At 38.0% G+C, this 21185-nt stretch overlaps 1 protein-coding gene across 3 annotated transcripts in view; it reads left to right on the plus strand.

Moving 5' to 3' along the window:
• Window positions 1-21185, plus strand: part of SVEP1 (sushi, von Willebrand factor type A, EGF and pentraxin domain containing 1) — a 2252988-nt gene that overhangs the window by 1098889 nt on the left and 1132914 nt on the right. For all 3 annotated transcript variants that reach the window (XM_044061036.1, XM_044061037.1, XM_044061038.1), the window contains exons 19-20: window positions 2345-2506; window positions 11765-11853. In XM_044061036.1, coding sequence (XP_043916971.1) covers window positions 2345-2506; window positions 11765-11853 — 251 coding nt within the window. The remainder of the gene's footprint in view (window positions 1-2344; window positions 2507-11764; window positions 11854-21185) is intronic.

Below are 21185 nucleotides of genomic sequence, written 5' to 3' on the forward strand. Positions count from 1 at the left end.
TGGATGTTAGAATTCCATGTAAAAGCAGCAGGAAAGGGAAAATTAACTGTGCATGGGTTGTACTAAATAAATATGCACAGATGCAGTCCTAAAGGTAAAGTTCCAGTGTTTAAGTGTGCATGTGTTGTCCCAAATATGTAGGCATAGTGTGTCCTTAAAGAAGAAATGTAATTTTTTTACTGTTTTAATTAAAAATAAATAGTGTTGAATCTCTTGATCAGTGGGCACTAGGCAAGTACCTAGGTTGCCTACTGCTGTATCTGGCTCTGGAACCACTATTGCCACACTTAAAAATGAGATTCATTATCATTCTGTGTTATTGAACCTCATTACCTAATCTGGGTGTGTGCCAAAACTGCCCAGAGACTCATCAAAGCCACTGAGTACTGCGGAAATTCTTGGGTGGAGGCTTGAACTGCTTCTCCTGTATGTCTGACCTGTTATTGTAAGCAGGAAGCCTGACTACAATGCCAAGTCCAATTAACAGGTAGATCTGCACAACCATAAAACCTTTCAGTGCAAGAGCTCTATCTGTAGGACATACTGGTAAATGCAGGCATGTTAGCCAACACAGACATCATAGCAGCATTCATCACATCTTAGAATGGGAGTGCAGGGGAGGGGATGCATTGCCCCTTACCAACCAGGAACTTCTGTCTATATTTGCAAAAAAAACACAAAAGTGAGCCATCCCCATGAGATGCACACAACTGTGCATAATCACAGTCTCCAGCAGGCCCCCAATTCCACTTGTCTGTGTGGCACTAGATACTGAAGACTGTCCTGACTCCTACCCAGGACTGCCTATAGTACCTACTTCCACATACAGGTAGAGCTTCTACCTTTCTAAAAAGACCATTCTGTTCAATGGGCTTTTCTCCTGATTCAGCATTATACATTGGCAAGCCTCTCCAGTGTACAACTCTGAATTGTTTTGGCAATTTGAGGTGAGTCCGATTCTTCTTTTGGAATCAGATGTAGGGCTCTGCCATTCCATTCCTTTGGACTTGGGTATGAAGCAGCACACTTGGTTTGGTGTGTTACTTCATTTCAATGTAGTTTGGAATTTGGCCTCTGATCTTGATTAGATTTGTTATTACACTAGTTTAGTTTTTTAGTCTGATCCATTTTTATTTATTTATTTTTGTTTATACACAGTTGCTGTGCATGCCATATTTTCTATTAAGTATTTATATCTTATATATCTGAAATTAATTTTAAGAAAATTTTAGAGTAATGACTTTACAGAAGATTTTTTTGTGGGGTGTGAGTTTTCCCATGTTTCTAAGATAGATTAATATGAATGTTCCACGGTAATATTCTGCCAGTCTACTTTTTTTAAACTGGAGTTTTGCGTTTCTTTTCTAAATTTCCTACAGCCTAATCTGAAATGTTAAACGGTTTTATTTATTTGCCACCAAGGGTTCTGCATCTTACTGAGTAAAGGAGCTTTTATACTGTGTTCTTTCTATATTTGATCAGCACGCTGTTCTTTTCATTGCCAAAACGTTTAACAAAAGTATTGTCCCTTCCACACACTTTTACCAGTGAATGATGAAAGCAGTTTTCAGGATCAACTTGTTAAGAGACTGAGAAGGCAAAGTGGATAATGGAAGTAGAGCTGTGTAAGTCCTTGCAATACTATAAGAAAGTCTTTGTGTTATTTTGTTTATTTATTTACTGACATTTGATTACTGGGAATGTCCTACTGGGTAGGATCACAGTTCTGGGAAGAAAACTTACAAAATATTATAAAACATCTTAAGAGCAGCATTTGTGCAGTCTTTAAAATAATACAAAAAAGCAAATACAGTTTAAATACTTATACCAAATTAAACATAATATGAAAAAAATGGTTACGAATTTTCAAATGGTGGTTCCTGATTCTGTTTTCTTTATTGTCATTTTTTTCTTAAGTAAAATATGTTTTATATCAGGAATAATGTCTACTGTTTATTTCCTACAATACAAGACGAGTTTCACAAAGGGATGATTCAATTAAATACTAATTCATAAGAGATTAATTCATGCCAAAAATTTGAAGTAGGCTGGATAATTATGTTTAAGTAAATCATATGAAACAGCCTTAGTAAGGTTAATTTTTTAAGTTACTTTACTATGTGCAGTCCTTTAGCTGATATTGTTCACAATTTAAGCCACAGGCTATTTTCCTTCAGCTAGAACATCAAACCTGTTTTTAATCTGAAATATTGAAGTTCTTCCACCTGTTTAGATTGGGTTATCAAGTAAACTCCAAGAAGCATTAATTTGTTTGAAAGCAGAATATGTATTGTTTCAGAGAAATTTTGTTTGAGGTAACAAGTACCCATTCTTTTATTTTCAGTGCCATGCCCTGCAGGAGAGTTCTCTCGCTCTGGTTTACTGCCATGTTATCCTTGTCCAAGAGACTATTATCAACCCGATATAGGAAAGTCCTTCTGCCTGGCTTGTCCATTTTATGGCACAACAACTATCACTGGGGCCTCTAACATTCGGCATTGCTCAAGTAAGTAAACATTTAAGACCATTACGCTGGAAGTGATTAAAAAAATGCCAGTATAATTCAATGTTAATTGCTTTTTTAAATGGAATACTTAACTCCATCTGTTACTCTGGATGTTTCATATATAAGGAGTAAGGACACACTGTCCAAATGGTTTAGCTACGGGATTCTAACATCTGATTTAATTGCTCATTGTTTATTAAAAATTAAATACCAAACATGGTGAGCTGAAAAAAAAAAACTGAAACACACATACACTTTTACTCTCTCTCTCTCTCTCTTTATATATATATATATATATATATATATATATATATATATATATATATATATATTAATATTTATACATCTATATATGTGTATATATGGATGTTTATTAATGTATTTCTATTTATTATATCTATATGGGTCTGCTACCATAAGATCAAAGTTTTGAAACTTTGAAATGTAAATAAAGATAAATAAATAAATAAGAAAAGTGCAAGCCCCCCTGCATCCTCCACACCCCCTGCTAATTAAATATACCAACTCTGAGATCGCATTACAGAGAGGAAAATGGTAAATATACTGTTTTGCGCTGCACAGACAGCGATCTCCATTTAAATGGTTTGAAGTGTCAAATCTTTGATCTTATGGTCTCAACCATAAGAAATTCATAGTTTTTAAACTTGAAATTAAGAAGTAGACCCATATATATATATATATATATATATATATATATATATATATATATATATATTTATATATATTTATATATATATATATATTGATAGATATACATATATATTCAGATGTGTGTTTGCGCATATAATTATGCTTTAATATTTTCTCTGTTAGCACTATTTAGCACTAAAAAACTTACAGACCACATCAGTAAAGGGCAAAACAATTAGAAAAATGTTCACTGCTCTTAGCTAAGTTAACCTATCTTTTCTAGGTGACAGGTCATGGCTGTTTTTGCAAGGATTTTTTAGACATTATTTCTGATTCTTTGCTTAACTGTATGTTTCTCTAGCGTGAGCCTTTTTGTATGGTAGGTCTTATATTACGTCAAATAAATTATCTTCTGTCACTCCTGTATTGCTTCATGCTTGAAATAAATTTCCAATTGTTGCCTTTCCTAACTTGAGTTGGCCAATTTCTTTTTTTCTGTTGTGTTTGTGTTAGCATCCTAAATAACAGTACACGATCAGAACTGTTTGTGTTGCACCCTCCACAGATGTCCACTGATTAAATTATAGGCTAGAATGCACTTTATGAATGTATGCATTTCTCTACAACAGTTACAAAGTTTACATTTTCTGTTACATTTTTCACTGAAAGTTTAATGCTGAAATCCATTAGCATTTAAATCCATATTACTTGTTTCAATGTGGCATGAGCTCTGAATGGGAATATATGTCAATATATATATATATATATATATATATATATATATATATATATATATATATATATATATTCTTTTTCTTCTTTCAGCTTTTCCCAGTTAGGAGTCACCACAGTGGATCATCTGTCCGCTCATGATTGGCAGTGGGGTTTTACAGTGTCGAGTTGCCAGCCCGGTGCCCAACCTTCCATGGAAGGCACACACATGCACACACTCATGCCCAGTATATATCTATATATATATATATATATATATATATATATGTATATATATATATATATATGTATATATAAAATAAGTAAGGGTATGTATAAGGCACAGCCACCACATTAGTACTACCCATACAAAAATGATATATATTTTTTTTATTTTTAAGTGTATCTCATTTCATCATTATACAGTCTATGAACAATATAATGGCACATTCTACTGTGTTGACATACAGCAGCTCTGCTGTGCTTAAAATATTGCCTGTTGTCTAATCACAGAGCTATAGGTAAAAAGAGGGCTGCTTCCAATTCTGGCTCTGATTCTCAGTGGATGAGTAAGGTGACATGATTGTTACAGTGCAGTGGCAGAGGAGTATGTCTCCTGGAGGTGCATTTATTGGGAATTAATATGGGAGAACTGCTTCAGTACCAGAGAAGGCAATATAATTTAATAATAAAGTTAGAGCAGCAGATGAGGAGTATAATGCATTTTCTTCTGCTTATTTTATTTCCAACTGCTAGAGGTTCAGATATATGAACCTCAGTTGCTCACACTCTAAAGTTAACCTATTCATCAACCATTCAGAAAAATGCTTACCTTTCTACAACCTTCTAATCTCTGTTTAAGATCCCCTTTCATTTAGTCAGTCTGCATGTCCCTTGCATAAATGTGTGAAATGGAAATGTGCATTTGGTCCTCATAATTCTCTACTCAGAATGTTCAAGTCAAATCACCATTATTCGAGGCCCTGACCTAGATGCACATTCAGTTGGTATTCCACCAAGTCCAGGTTCAGCACAAAGTAACCTAGACAGCTGCCTAGGGCCTGGTGCTGGCTGAGGGACCCAGATAGACAGACACTATTAATTAAAAAAGAGAAGATTAACATTAATTAAAAAATACTACTTGATTTTTGCTCTTATTTCCTGCTCTGTACTGAAGAGAATGTTGTTTCTTTTAGTTTTTGTAAGTGCTACAGTCTGAATTCAGTATAGATGCAGTGTGTTTGTATGTGTGTGTGTGTGTATGTGTGTGTGTGTGTGTGTGTGTGTGTGTGTGTGTGTGTGTATGTGTATGAGATGCTCCACTTAGTTAGTGAAGTGCTCAGAGTCAAACCCTGTACCTTAGGTACAGGAGACAAGAGCCTTAATCCAATTGCCAGATACCATTATTTTTTTATTTGTTAAGTCACTCTGAATTATGGTCAGTCAATGTCTGTCCTTACAGTTTCACAGGTTTTATGGTTCACAAAATACATGTTGATGCAAAATCTGTTGAGTATTAACGTTTTAAGTGATTTAAAGCAGTCTACTCTTGTCTCCAGTTTTGCAGAGCATCTTTGATTTTACCGTGCCCTATCCTTGAGCAAACCACTTAATGAGACAGTGTATTGGGCAACTGGAAATTTGGGCTTGGATCCTCAATGGTCCCTGGAACTGCAAACATTAGTAACTACCTCTATGAAGCTGAGCTGTTATGGTGTAAAGAAAGGAAACTGTTTGTAGCAAACAGGAGTATCATCATATGAACCATGTTCTTAGGATGTAATCCTTGAATTCCTTAATGCTGACAGTCTGTTTATTATTTAGTTGTGAAAAAAATTGGACATCGTGAAATCTATGACTTAAATGTTAATATTTTAACAATGAATACATTTTTAATTTAACTTGTTCTACACAGGTTTGAAATGCACTGTTTGGGCTACAACAGTTTGTCTAGCACTTAGTGTAGACCATGCTATTTGGTATGACCTGTTAAAGAGCTCATTCCTGTATTACGTGATTTGATTCACTTGCCGCAGTGGTACGGCAGTAGCATTGTTACCACACAGCAAGAGGTTCTCCCGTTCGATTCTCGGCTTGGCTTGAGAAGTGCCTTCTGTGTGGAGTCTGCATGTCCTCCCCGCGGTTGGGTAGCATTCGAAAGACATGCGTGCATAAATGGGCATGCCTTTGTTGAAGGTTGGGCGTTGAGCTGGCACCTCAGCGTTTCGTAAAAATCTACTGCCAATCATTAGCGGACTTGAGTTCTGTTGTGGCGACCCCTTACCGGGAAAAAGCCGAGAGACAAACAACAACAACAACATTCTTAGGTTGTCTACTATGTGACAGCCAAGTTACTTCAACAGAAAGCACTCCTGGACTGTTCCTGAAAAGGGACACTTCTGTCCAGTGGACTGTCCCAGGCTGTTAGCAAATGTGTTATACATTTTTCCTTTGAATTTCTGCACCCTTCACATAGAAGCTAATTAGGGGTCTACTTTATCCACGCAAAACACAAAAAACCCGAATCCAAATAGCACGACACATAAAGAACAAACCGCAAATACGTTGAACGTACTAAAATACGAAATTTAAAACCATGGACCATCATAGTCGGCCAACCCACCACCCGCAACACACTACCTACCCAAGCACAATAAAAAAAACACATACATACACTAACCAAAACCCTACTTCTAACCCTAAATTAAAGCACCAAAACCCTACTACTAACCCTACACTAAACCCCACATACACAACTATCTATGCACTATTCTTAACCCTTCCCTAACCTTAAGGTCCGTAACTGGTCCCCTACGGAGCTATACATAAACTAACTATTCCACACACATATTTAACAAAACCCTACACTAAACTTTACATACATTACCTACTCAAAACCTTACATACCCTACCTATGCACTTACCTTAACCCCTCCCTAACCCTAAGGTCCGTAACTATCACACACTTACATTACGGAGCTATACCACAGACGAGCCAGCTATGCAAATTCAATTTTTCCACTTTCGTGGTTTCGTTCATTCAAAGTATTCACGGTTCGCTCTTTACATGTCATGCTATTTGGATTCGGGTTTTTCAGCTTTCGAGCGCGTAAAGTAGACCCGCTAATTAGTACTATGCTAATATGCTATTTGAGTATGAATACCAGCACATCTTGTGTAGTTTAATGGGTTGCCATATGCTTTTCTAGTAAATGTGAGTTTCAAGGAAAGAGAAGTTTACTGTTTCTTGTGTTTTCAGTATTAGGGTATTTTGATTAGAAAGTGTCTGTGTATGGTTTTTCTTTTTAAAATTAGAAATAAAAGTTTTTAATGAAATCCTAATTTCTGTGATAGCAGTAAAATTGCAGATGAAAATAAAAATATTCACTGACAGATTTGAATGGTGTTTATGGTAATTGCAGAGAGACAGCTAATTAAATATTGGTATGGCTAGTTGGGGCCTGATTCATTACCCTGTATAAAGCCCCATTTTTCCATGAGCTGGCTCTGATGACTGGAGGTGGTGTGTCCTGCAACGATACAGAATTATTAGTCATTCAAGTAGGTCAGACTTGCACTGAGTGATCTCAGATGGGATAGTTATTCTTGATGACAGAGAAGACATGGGGGTCAAAAGTGAGATGTAGATATCCTGCATGCATGTAACCCCCTCCCCCCAAAAAACAGTATGCTATATGCAGTAATATTTGTGAATATTGTATGACTTATGGGTTGTTAAACAAAGCTGCTGCAGTATTTACATTGTCTGTAATTGTTTTGCTTAATTCATTGCACTAAAGAATGAATTAAATCATTAATAGGTCCGGATTGTGTAATATAGTCTAAACATGTTGCATTTTAGTAATATATTTTTGCAGTGCCTCCCTTACAGCATCCAGCAACTGCAAAGCGATTGACATTTGACACATCATATAGTCTGCATTATTTGGAGACATGATTAGAAATGTCTGATCTTCAGTTTCCCCTTATGTAGTTATTGTTGCGTATTACTATGGTACAGAATTCTTCACAAGACTGGAATGTAAAGGAATTCTACATATAGCTAAGCAATGTCAGTCTACCAGTTAGTGCAGAGGACTAAAGCTTTGGATTGTTAATGGGGCTTCCTGTGACAAGGGTCCAAGGTTTGGATCATTCTACCTTCATTTTATTTATTTATTAGCATTTTTCCCAGGAAATTCTTAATGGGTTCATGAAAGTGACCATTCTCATTAGAGGCCAGGGAGAAAACCTCTACACAAAAATTAGTGACTGGGTACATAGTAAAAATAGTGTTTGAATACGTTGTAAAATTACATAAATACAGTTGTTCATTAGTGACAGAAAAATAAAGATTATTACATACAGCTTATAATTAGTAGTTCAAATAAGTGCATCTGAAAAGTAATGGCATGTGGTCCATTGTAGGTAGAAATTACATTTGTTTTTTATATGCACTGATTATTATATATGATATTGCATACAGTGAGTAACTATTCACAAGTCAGTACATAGATCAAATGATATCTTGTCAGTGTACTCATATGTTGCAGAAGGCTAGCTATACTTATACATAGTTGTACCGACTGTGTGACATTGAAGGAGTCACTTAACCAGACAGTGATTTGGAACAATTAGGAATTTGGGAGAGACTCCTTAATGGTCTCCAAGGACTGCATGCAAGTAACTATGAACTTGTTGCTGCTGTTTGCCAGCCATTCTCTATTATATCGCTGATCAGTTCAGGAAATGTTATGCAAATATCACCAGCACACCATTTTTTTAATGCAGCATAGGTATTTTCTTTTCTTCAAGGGAAGCAGGCATTGCATTTATAGATGAAGCAATGAAATCCAAAGCTGCTTACCAGCAGCAAACTCTACAATAGTAACAGTTCTCTGGAATGTGGAATTATTCTTAGTGTTAAAACTCCCTCTACTGGCTAAACTGCATATTACTAACTCTAAAAAATAACATTTCTTATATATCACCCACAAGCCATTTATTGAAACTTAAGTTTAGTAATATGCAGTTGAACCAATAGAAGAAGTTTTAACACTAATGTATAGATAATATGAATTTAACTGAAGAAGTTTTTGTGGTTTTTATAGAAATATTTTTATTTATTTTAGTAAGAAAATTATTCTGCTACCTGTTTTATTAATTATTCACTTATTTATCTAATTATTTGAATAATCATTTAACTGTATGGGCTAATGAAAGGAGAAACACATTGTAAAATGTATACATGGTTTCTGTATTCCAAGGCTTGGATTGTTTTTTAGGGGGAGCTAATTAACTAACTAATTAATTAATTAGATTTGTGGTATAAAAGGGTCTATATTAGATGATTGAACTTTGAAAAGTTCAACTGTCATATGGTCGACACCATTTGATCGAACTTTTAAAAAGTTCAAACATGTAATAAAAAAATAAACTACACAAAAAACAACCTGAAAGTTTTAAGCAGGGGGGCAAGCCCCCTACACCCCCCACCCCCACACTCTTTAAATATACCAACTCTGAGATCGCACTACAGTGCAGAAAAGGGAAATCTTCCCATTCCGTGCTGTACGAAGATCTCTGTTAAAACATTCAAACTTTCAAAAGTTCGATCATACGGTGTCAACCGGGTCTATATTATAAACACGAAAACACTAAACCGCGAATGCTCACATGAGCGAAAATGCTGAAAATTGAACTTGCTATTATAGGAGGCTGAACCCCCCACACCCCCTGCTAACTATATATTCTAACTCCAAGTCGCAGTACAGTGAGGAAAGGGCAAATATCCCACTCCTCACTGTAACATGACCCCACAATCACACTTTTGATTTCTGGCATTTTCGTTCATGTGAGCATTCACGGTTTAGTCTTTTCGTACTTCTGATATAGACCCGTGTCGACCATATGACGGTCGAATTTTTGAAAGTTCGACAATCTGATATAGACCCAGTATAAAAGGACTAGCCTTGGTTGACTCATTCTGTTGCATCTGATGAAGTCTTTGTGATAAAAAAATATGAAAACGCGGTGATTTTAGTTAAGCATTAAAAATATCCTGAACGTGGTACTGCTTGGGCTCCTTTACAGTGCTGTAGTTTATTCTAGATTTATGGGTTTTGTTTGAGCACTGTCTCTGTGTTTTATGAAGTACCTTATGCGGTTATCATCTTGTCATTTTTATCTTGCTTTGTAGGACTAGTGTACATGTGTGTGAGTGTGTGTGTGTGTGTGTGTGTGTGTGTGTGTGTGTGTGTGTGTGTGTGTGTGTGTGTGTGTTTTGTGTGCAACAAATTTGAAATAATTGACTGGTCATTATTATTGTTATTATTTTTTACCACAGACTTCTGAGAAGAATGCAGTCAACAATGTAGCTATAATTGCTGTGTTTGGGGGATGTCTGTGGCTAAAAATGACTGACCCTATTAAGTTGATAAAGTTAAGTCACTAGTCTGTTTTTGCGGGACTAATGTACATTTGTGTAAAATGAATTGAAATACTTTACCTTGGCCATTTCTGACACAATCAGATATGTTATATGTACACAATCAATAAAGTGCCTGTAACAAAGTATGGATATGTGTGGATTACAAAGACATCAGATTGAGTGGTCTTTTATGTTTCAAATGTTCTGAAATGAGTACTTTTGCCAGTATTTGTTCATATGTTTCATTTCACTTCTTACTGGAAAACAATGTTCAAAACTACAGATTTAAAAAGTACTCTAACAAATAATTCTGTATTTAACAAAATTTAAAACAGTCATGAAGTTGAATCAAAGAACACATGCATTTAAGCATGATCCCAAAAATTTGTGCATTGGGGTCCATGGTTTGAAAACATTTCAAGGCCCAAGGAACCCTTTATCCACCATTAGTCAGATGCATTTTCAATGAACGTGAGTTTCAGGGGAAGATAAGTTTTCTGTTGATCATGCTACCTTTGTTTTCAATGTGAGATTGTTTTGTCTGGAAAATAGCCATCAGTGTTTGTGCAATAAAATTTCAAATAAAAGTTTTAAGTTAAATCCAAATCTCTGTAAACACTGTAAAAGTAAAGAACAAAATAGTATGTATATTGACAGGTTTGAATAGTGTTTGTGGCAATTGGAGAGAGATAGCCAAATAATATGTGCTGGAATAACTGTGGTGGGGGAGGCCCTGGTCCATTATCCTGCATAGGACCCCAGTTGACAATGATCTGGTTCTGCATGCCACACTAGTGGTAAAATAGGCCTTGCTTGCTGAAAATAGAGCAGCAGGCCATGTCCATCATTCCCCCACCCTGCACTGTGCCATACAGACGGAACACTGCCTTCTGCTCCATACAATCATGTAAACGTATTTCTTAGATGTAGGTGCATCTACTGCGTACACATAAACTAACGACACTTAAAAGTTCACAAACCTTCATTTCTTGTAAAGGATTTATCTGAGAAAAATGGCCTGCCAAACTGGTTGATCGGAATTTTATTTTTTAAAAAGCTGTGCCATTGTAGCTTTAGTTGCACTCTGTTGCATAATGTCAAAGTAGAAGGAAACAAATTTTCTCTCCAGTCTATCCATTTAAGTTTCCATAATTATAAGTGCTTTCTTGTCCCATCTTAAGTAACCCAACTCTTCCCAGCTGTCCCATGTCCTTTTGTAGTGTTGCTCAGATTCGCAACACACCACCTACTCAAGCAGTCCATTTCAAAGGTCTGCAACTAGCTCAGTGAAAAGAGAAGTCTGGTACACGTGCCACCTTACAGAAAACTACTTGTATAATAAAAATTGACCAAGTTATACATTTGCAAAGTGTTTTCACTCTGATTCCATTGCTTCAAAATGTTATTGGTCAGTCATTTGTTTTTCTTTTCTTATTTAGAAATTGATTTTGTCCCTACTAATTCAGGTTTCAGTTCTTCCTATGCAGCGCCAGAGGAAAGTATAAAGATTCCATCTTCTGAAAATATTAGCAAACGACATGCTGTCAGTAGCCAGGTAAGAAAAATAACATTTTATTATCACAATATTTTATTTCATTATCAGTAAATTAAAAGTTATGAAAACCTGTATTAATTATGCCACCTAAATTCTAGCTGTAAAATTATTTCAGACAATAAACTGAATTTAAAAAAAAGAAAATGCTGCAGTTAATTACCTGTTAAATGCATGGTACAGACATTATGGTATTTGCTATTTTTAAAGAATGAACGATATTTAAAAAGAGAATATAGTGCAGTCTAGAAAAGAACAGTTCATCAAAACTTATTCTATGCCCGCCTGCGAAGTGGAATTTCTGAAATATCCCTTTTGTGTGGAGGGCATAAACTCAATACCCTCCAGGTACGTGCATCCACTCTTTCACCACAAAGAGGTCAGTAGATCTCAGAGTTATGTTATAATGCATACATTTGAGAAGTTCTGTTCAGATGTCTATTCCTGACTAGATATCTTTGATGAGTTTGTCACAGATGGATAGACTGATCGACTGATTACCTTCATATGGGACCAGTGTTAGAAATGCAAAGCAGGGCCTACAGTGTATTTATCATAAACAACCAAACCAAAAAACACCTCCAGAGGAAGCCTTAATAGGCAAAAATAGTACAGTGAAAAAAAAGGCTTCCACCACAACGAAAAGTTCACTGAGAAATTCTGTTAAAATGTAGGCTTTAATAAAATGAAGAAATAAAAAGCACAAATTGTGCTGTTCAAGTTGCAGGTCAAACAGGATAAGCGCTTTCAGTTAAAAAATGTTCTTCAGATCCTAGTGTGTAGACCTGACTTACTGCTGTTAAATAAAGATCCTTAATTGCTCAACCAATCACATACAGAAATCAGATGCACGCCTTCCTTAAGCCTCCATTTCATTTCTTAATTAGGCTTCTCTCTTTCAAAATAGGTTTAATAGGAACTACTCTGTTGAGCCCTGGAAATAAATTAGCTCTGAGGCTCATGATCCATTTGCTTTCTTCCTTTTCAGTTTTGTTGACAATGTCTCCTCCACGGAGGTTAGTAGTCACATTTGAGATAACCATAAAGCTAAATGAATGCCCTGGATTTTCAGACACATGTCCATATAGGGCATTGGTTACCACTTTATTCTTGATGTCTAACAGGTGGCAAAGTATCTGTTCCTTAAACTTTCTATTGGTTTTTCCTACATAGTAGGCTTGGCACAAATTACAAGTGCCAATGTATATAACATTCTTGGTGTTGCAGTTAGCAAAACCAGAGAACTTATAGCATTTGTTAGTTACCGGATGAACAAAACTGTTGGAACATTTAATGTGGCTGCAAGCTTTGCAAAAGCCACATTTCCAAGTTCCTAACCTATTTCTTCCTTCTGTACTCTGCTTGTTAGGTATTCCATCATAGTTGCACAATAAATCCTTTGAGTTCTTCTTGTTTTTATAACCAAACTTAGGTGTTTCCCCTACAATTGTCTTAATTTTACTGTCAGCAGTTAAGACTGGCCAAAATTTCTTGATGGTTTCACGGACATCAAAGAAGTCAATGCTGTAGGTCGTCATGCATCTGAGACTGTTGCTGTTCCCACCTTTCTTCACATAACTCTGCTTCCGTTTCGAGTAGTACGGTTGCCCTTTGTTGTATCGAATGGACATTGCTTTGCCTTTACTCATGACTAATTGTTTTTCATTATAGCCTCTTGAAGCAAAATTCTATAAGAGTTTGTCTTGTTCCTGCAGAAAACATCATCGTCAGTACAGAGCTTGGATATCCTGGTCACTTGATTTTCAACAACATTCTGAAAAACATGTCTCGGGTGCATGCTATTGTAGTATAGCATGTGGTTCCTCCAATTTGGTTTTCTGAATATAGTGGTGCCACTTCCTTTGCTGTTATTCATTGAAATTCTCACGTCTAAGAACTCGATCTTATTTGCTGATGTTTTCACTTCGAATCTTAGAAAGCTAGTCGTACTTGTTAAATAGTTGACGAAATCATTTAGGCATTGCATACTGCCCTTCCATAGGAATATAACATCATCCACAAACCTATTGTAACAGATGATGCATTCCTTCCATTCATTTTTTGAATCCATTTCCCATTGCCTTTCTCATTCAGTTAGGACTATATTGGCATAGCTGTTTGCAGAGGGGGTGCCCATGGCTACCCCCCATTTCTGCCAATAGTAGCTCTCACCATAGAGGATCACATTGCTCTCTATGACCAATTCCAGGAAGCTGCATACTAGATTCACATCAATGTTTACTTCAAAATGAGAGGCAAAGTCCCTTACTGCTTCTATTCCTAGATCGTTGGGTATGCAAGTGAATAAATTGTTGACGTCCATCATCACCAAAATGAGGTTGTCTATGGAGCTTTCACTCTTTCACCACAAAGACGTCAGTAGATCTCAGAGTTATTTTATAATGCATACATTTGAGAAGTTCTGTTCAGCTGTCTATTCCTGACTAGATATCTTTGATGAGTTTGTCACAGATGGACAGACTGATCGACTGTTTACCTTCATATGGGACCAGTGTTAGAAATGCAAAGCAGGGCCTACAGTGTATTTATCATAGTGGAAGGCACATGATAAGTTAAGTGCTGGAGTAGGGAGTATGATGGGAACTCTGTAATGTTGGGTATTGTACAGCTTCATGTTTCTTTAAAACACTGATTCTCTATGTCATTGTTGTGTAAGTCATTAACATTGCAACACTGGGTCTTGGTTTTTCAAGATATGTACATGAGCTATACTGTATAGTAACTAGACCTAACCATCTAGAGAAACTGTGCAAGCAGACTCAGCCATGCAGGGAAGTCCGTAAATAGGGGCACAAGGCATCACCCATATAGTGGCTGAACACTACATCACACAATTTTGTGAGAACAGAAAATGTAAATTCAAACCAGTACATTTCAATATAAAGCAGAACTTGCTGCAGGTGGACTGCAGGTGTCAACCACATCCTTCAGCAAGATAGTACCAAAGGTGGCACACCAGTAAGTAACCATCTAGTATGTACAGCTTCACTGCAATGTGGACACCTTTTGGGATAGGTAAAAAGGAAAGCAAGGGGTATCCAGGGTGTCCTGAAATGTAGGACAGAAGGGAAGAGCAAGCAGAGCGTCACAGAAAAGGACAACATATTAGAATGTGTAAGATACAGGGAAGGGGATACATTTTTGTGGGGCTAGGGGGTTCGTTTATTTCTTTATAATGGGAGAAAGAAAAAGGGAAGATAGACAGGATGAATGGAAAGTGGGTAGAAAATGGGCATCAAACTTTATGAGTTTGTAGGCAGGCAAAAATAGGAATTGCACAGGCAGAATACAAAGACATAATGAGATTATACAAAAGATGAAAGGGAGGACAAACAATGTGCAAGGTATGGGGTGGGATACCGTAGGAAAAGAGCACAAATGTCTGGTGGTAGGGGTCTGCTGGTCAATAGAATCTACAGTCTCTCTCCATATGGGCCATATATCTTCCCAGTTTTCTATTCACTGCAGCTTCCACCACCTGGTCTTGCTGTGACTGGGCCAAATCATCCAATACAAGTGGGTTACCTGCCAGAGAGAGAGGTGAGAATCGCCCCCCCCCAACCACTCCTGGGTGGCATTTCCAGACTCATCACCCTCATATACCTCAGCCACTGCCTCAGCAGGTTCAAGACATGATGTTTGGCTTTTGCTGAGCCAATCTGTGTCTTAGACTTGCAGTGATGAGACAAAATTAGAAGGTAACTTTAAGTGAATTTAGTTTGACCTTGGTCTGAATATATTTAAAAGATGTGGCACTTGTGATGAGAACTAACCATAGCTGTTAGAAAACCTCTCCCATCTCCTGCAGAAGATGGCATGATCTGCATCACACTGTGATTATTCTGAAAGAGGAAGAGCACATCCTGCTCTGACCTGTATGCATCCCATGCATACAGTTTTAAATGTGCAGTGTTTTCAAGAAACATCACCATTTGTAGGCTAAGTCTTTCAGATTTTGGAAAGTTTTTTGCATATGTAAACATCAATTTTAAGATGATTAACATCATTATTTGGATCTATAGGTGGTCTAAGGAGACACAAAGTACTTTGAAAAATGTGTTGCAAATTTTGACTTCCCTTCTAAGTTTGTGCTCCATTCCACTGGAATCCACATTACAAAAAGCTAGCAACTAAACTGTGTTTTCCTGCACGTGTATCATTTATCTAAAGAGGTTACGGGCAACTGTTCATCCCACAGTATCAACACAATCTCTCCACACACATACCTGTCACTATTACAGTATTTGTATGGCCTGTCTAATGTATGGGTTTGTATGTGGTGGTGAGTAAAGCAGTCATGTATCAAAGTAGGCACACATCACTGGTTATTATCAAAGTGATTAAAGCTGTCAGCAGCAAGGATAATTGTTTAAGGCTATGCATACCAGTTGACACTTAAACCTGCTGTATGTGTTTCTGTATGTGTCCCTATAGATGTGGCATGACATACCCCCACATCTGCCCCTTTGATTGTTGGATGTAAGTCATCCCTTTACCTTTGCCAGGTAGCTAGCCCCAACAGCTGTTATTACAGCTTTAACCATGCTAAGTAGCACCAACAGCTGGTAATTAAAACTTAATTCTAGGAAATTCTTGCTAAAACCAAAAGGATCTAGCTAACAGAACAAGCAGCTGTGACCACAGTTAAGGTTAGAATGATCTTGTGAAAGTCATCAACAGCTGTTATAACAGCTTCCTCCAGTTGCTGGCACAAAAATCACCCCCAAATGCTGTTATACTAGCTATGGTCATCAAAAAGGTCATGCATAAGGCCCTTGCAGCTGTCACTACAACTAGCTGCAGTCCTTTGCTGTCAAGCGTACCGCAACCTCAGCTTGATCCTATATGAGAAGAGGAGAAATGCTCAAACACACTTGTAACATTGCACAGTCATACTATCTTTCAGCTGTGCCAATACTATTAGATGTGGCACTGGTGTGTGAAAGTTAGTCAGTCTTCTTTTAATCTGTATAATGTTAATATTAAAAGGCAGATATTATGAAAGCATGTATACTCACCCTGACACTCTCTTAGGTGCTCCACTGTGCTTGCAGCTGCCTATTCCTTTTGATCTTTTCAGAGACTAGAGGCATGATAAAGGATGTAATGTAAAATTTGTGGAAGGCATGCAGTGAAAGGTTAGTTCTGCATCTTAAATAAGTAATACTTACAGCATGGAGGTGGTGACTGCTGCTTAACTTCATCCTATCACTGGTGAAGGAGGTCAGTATTGCAGCACCTCATATACTATAATGGTGATGGCACTGATCCCCTGTGCATGGGATTCCAAAATATTCCTAGATTCAGCTTTAGGACAGCCCTCCTGCAAGAGCCTTCAGCTATACTCCATATGGAGGATGTCCAGAAAAATTTGGAATGCTTTTCAAGCAACCTTTGTGCTTTAAAAGGAGCTCTATCCTTTATTACTCCAGCCATGAGGTCTCACCTTGATGAATCCCAGGAAAAAGTGGCAGATAACTGGTGCCCAAAACTGTTTGCACGTGTCCCATCTGCTGTTCAATGCCAGGCATCAACAGGCACCTCATTTGTGTGATGGATGGCAAGCTCAGAAAATGTAGGTACTGTATTATCATAGTTTGAATGGCAATTTAAGGTGTGCAACATGGCTGTATTCATTCCCTGTGTATGATGCTACTGAGAGTACGTGCTCTACAGTGACTCCATCTACAAATTGCTAAATTTGGCATGACAATTCCCTAACCCCTAAAATCATAGGCTGACCTCATGTATGCTGAGCTGCCTGCAGGGGCTTAGGCATGTTCCTGGCATTGAATACTAATCTGTACACTATATTGTAGATGTACTCATCGCACAAGTCGAGCAATTCAAAAGCAATAATGAGATGAGTCCTCATTAGCGTAATTGACATGTCAAGAAGGGTGAATCTACATGACATAAGTGAGACGAGAAGCATAGAGCATCATCGTGTCACCGAAAAAAGTACTGGTAGGAGCATTTGGTTCCTGCTAAGTGTGATTTTAGACAAAACTTTCTTCTAGGTAAAATAATTGCTTATGTAAGCTATGTGTTAGTTTTACAAATCTAGTCCTTTGTATAATAATTGCATTCGACTGCTCTTTACCATGATGTCAGTTTATCAGTACTTTTAAATGTATTGGCCAAATTGCCTTGAGGGGTAGAATGCAAGGGTAATGAATGCAGTAATTTGCAGGATTGTTAAGTTAGATGGGAGACATACTCCTGAGTTCATATTAAATGTACTGTTCAATACTATTTTACTGCTACATCCCTTGCACACATGTCATAACCACAATCTTTGTTACAGGGCTATTGTTCACTGGTCATATGTTCCTGTTTAGCTGTATATTGGTGATTGTTTTGTAGGGAATATTTGCTCAGTACACCTATATATCTGATATTTACTTAAAGACTGTGAATACAGATATCTAACTGTCAGGCGCAAGTAGGGCATACCATATGGCCCATGAGGATAGCAGTAGTAGGATAAGCATTTGTAAGGCCTATACCAAAAAGGCTGCTAATTCCACTGTTTCCATACTAACATAGCAATGCCTAACAACAGGCCACTCAGAAAAAGACTGTGTCTGGTGTGCAATCCACATCCACCTGCAAGCCTAAATTCTCAGATGATGAGAATGAGGTGGTATTACAGGGCCTCCATCTCCATGGCCGAGAACTCTTTGATGTCCATGTAGATGGCCAATCCTATTGAGACTGTGCCTGGGCTGAGATTGCTAACAATGTTATGTAGTGGGTAGGTAGGACCATTGCTATGAAATAATTTTCCATTGGGCCATAAATATTATCTGTAGTGCTACTCGCAGAACAAATGCTGTGGCATGAGAATGTAGGACAATAGGTGATGGACCTTTGACTGAACTACCTCTTACAGAAACGTACAAGTTCTTGGCCCTCGTTAAAGGCAGTACCACCTCCACAGAGTCCTACAGTGTGATGTTGAATGTCAGGGCACTGCTCAACAGGCCCCAGGAAGTTTCCATCATGGATGCCTCAGGTATGCAGTCCTATTTCATTGAATCAATGACTATGAGTCTCATTACATGTTAGTCACTATAAACTAAAGTAAATCTGTCTGACTTATGCTATGCAGGTACACTGGGGATTCAGCACACATGATCATCTGACAGTAAATGGTCAAAGCTATTATTTTTTATCATGTTTATACTTTTAAACATTTCAGTTGCATGTGTAAATTGTGGTGCTGGGTCATATTTGTTTGCTTTGGTGTATTCACAAATAATTCATTATCCAACACCAGAACTGTGGAACTGCCCCCTGTTTAATGTTAGAGGATCTGCGGCTTCTGATAATGATGACAGGGATGAGCTGGTACAGTCAGGGGGTTCAGACAGTGTGTGTGTTTTTGCCACAGGGAGATGGTTTGTGTAGTGGCTGTGGTGTGTCCAACGCATCCTCTACACAGACCATGGACACAGTCTCTATGCCTGCAGATACCTAGACACAAACATCCGAGAGAAGGCAGATTGATGGGAAGAATGTTGATCAGGTGCTGGCACCCAGTAGACAGATGTCTGAATCTGCCCCTAGCACTTGTTGGTAGGGATGTTTACATAGATGGTCTGCTAATAGTATTTGCTGGAAACTTGATTACTTCCTTCTCCCTGAGGTTGGTGTGTCAGTGACTGCAACCTAAACTATGCGCAGTGCCATCATGGAGGCAAAGGCAAGTACCACTGCACTTATAGCAGCAATAGTAAGGGAGATCCAAGCTGTGCATGTTGACCTATTGGAGTGCATGTTCCATTTATGCAATTCCTTGAATTGACTGAATCACATACTAGACCATCCACTGTCTTCTCTGGGTTATTTGGCAAGGGTAAGGAGCCATCTTCTCAGCCAGTCATATGTTACATCCATAGATGTTATCCAACTGCTCATTCCTGCAGTTCTAACACTTCCATAGCAACATCTATTGTCAAAGTGCCTACTCCCAGGACAGAGTATCCCTGTATTTATGGCCATTTTCATGTTATGACAGGTCTTAGCAGACATTGGTCAATGTCATGTAGCACACCAGCATCTAGCCAGGGTTGTGGTACAGGTGGTGCAGGTCTTGGCAGAGCCAGCTCTCATTAGCGGGGGTAGGTACTGGATGTCGAACCCTCTGTCACATTTGCCTTGGACCTCTCCACTAAGCTGAGTCACAGTACTGCACCAACAGCTAAGGATATGCTCCTGCAGGCACAGTCTAACACAACCACCACCACCACAGCCTCTGCACATCACATCTACTGACCATGGCCCCTCTTGTCCTGAACTTCCCCACACCAGTTCTGACATTTCCCATGAAAGTACTTATTCCATTTATATGCCTCTTCACTCCCACTCATATACTTTTCTGGGAAGAACATTCATTGCTGTACTCCCTCTTCCACCTGTGCAAGTGATCCTAACTGTGTCTTGCCCTTTGTATATTGTTACTTGGGTTGCCTGTGTCTAATGTATAACATGACCAGCCTAGGCATGGGTAAGCACAATCTGCTCTATTTTACATAAATCATAAATAAATTATAAATCATAAATAAATCATAAATCATGCATACATTTTACTATAGTGTGTGTGCTTAACTCATGTATGGTTATGTTGCAAAGTTACATGCAATTTGCTGCATCTTTTCTAGTATGCCTGGCTCCATCTGGCATGATTATTCTCTGCTGATGGTTGCTCCAATGACTGCTTGTCTGTCAGCTCTCACTACATATTCTGTTGGAAATTGCTGGCCATGCAAGATCCTACCCTGCTGTAATTCCTTCCTAAGTGCAATGTTGTATAATATTGCATACGTAGTCAACATTTTGGTACAAGTAACAGGTCTATATGGAAGGGAACTGCAAGATGAATCCAGATTGCAAAAGCATGCCTTCAGCAGCCCAGAGGCATGCTCAGCAATGTTTATGGTTGCCAACAGTGCATGGTTGTAGCACTGGTGTTTTTGGTTTTGTGGATTTAATATGGCTATCAGGAGCCAGGATTCCAAAGCAAATCCATCTTGGCCAGCAAAATACCCCAGTGGGAAGTCACCACATTCAAACTGTTGGTACAGGTCACATTTATGCTACATGTAGGAGTCATGAAAACTGCCTGGGTGATTTGCACACACATTGTAGATGCTACCTAGTGTGTTACAGACCATCTGGCACTTGATGGAATAATACCACTTGCAGTTTGCTTGCCTGTTTCCCTATTCTCCATGAGGGGCTTTATTTCAATGTGGTTAGACTGTATTATCCCCCAGCACTCAGACAAATAGGTTCTGCATAGAAGCCCT

The sequence above is a fragment of the Protopterus annectens genome, chromosome 2.part0 (genome assembly GCF_019279795.1).
Source record: "Protopterus annectens isolate FY-2018-M chromosome 2.part0, PAN1.0, whole genome shotgun sequence".
Taxonomy (NCBI): domain Eukaryota; kingdom Metazoa; phylum Chordata; order Ceratodontiformes; family Protopteridae; genus Protopterus; species Protopterus annectens.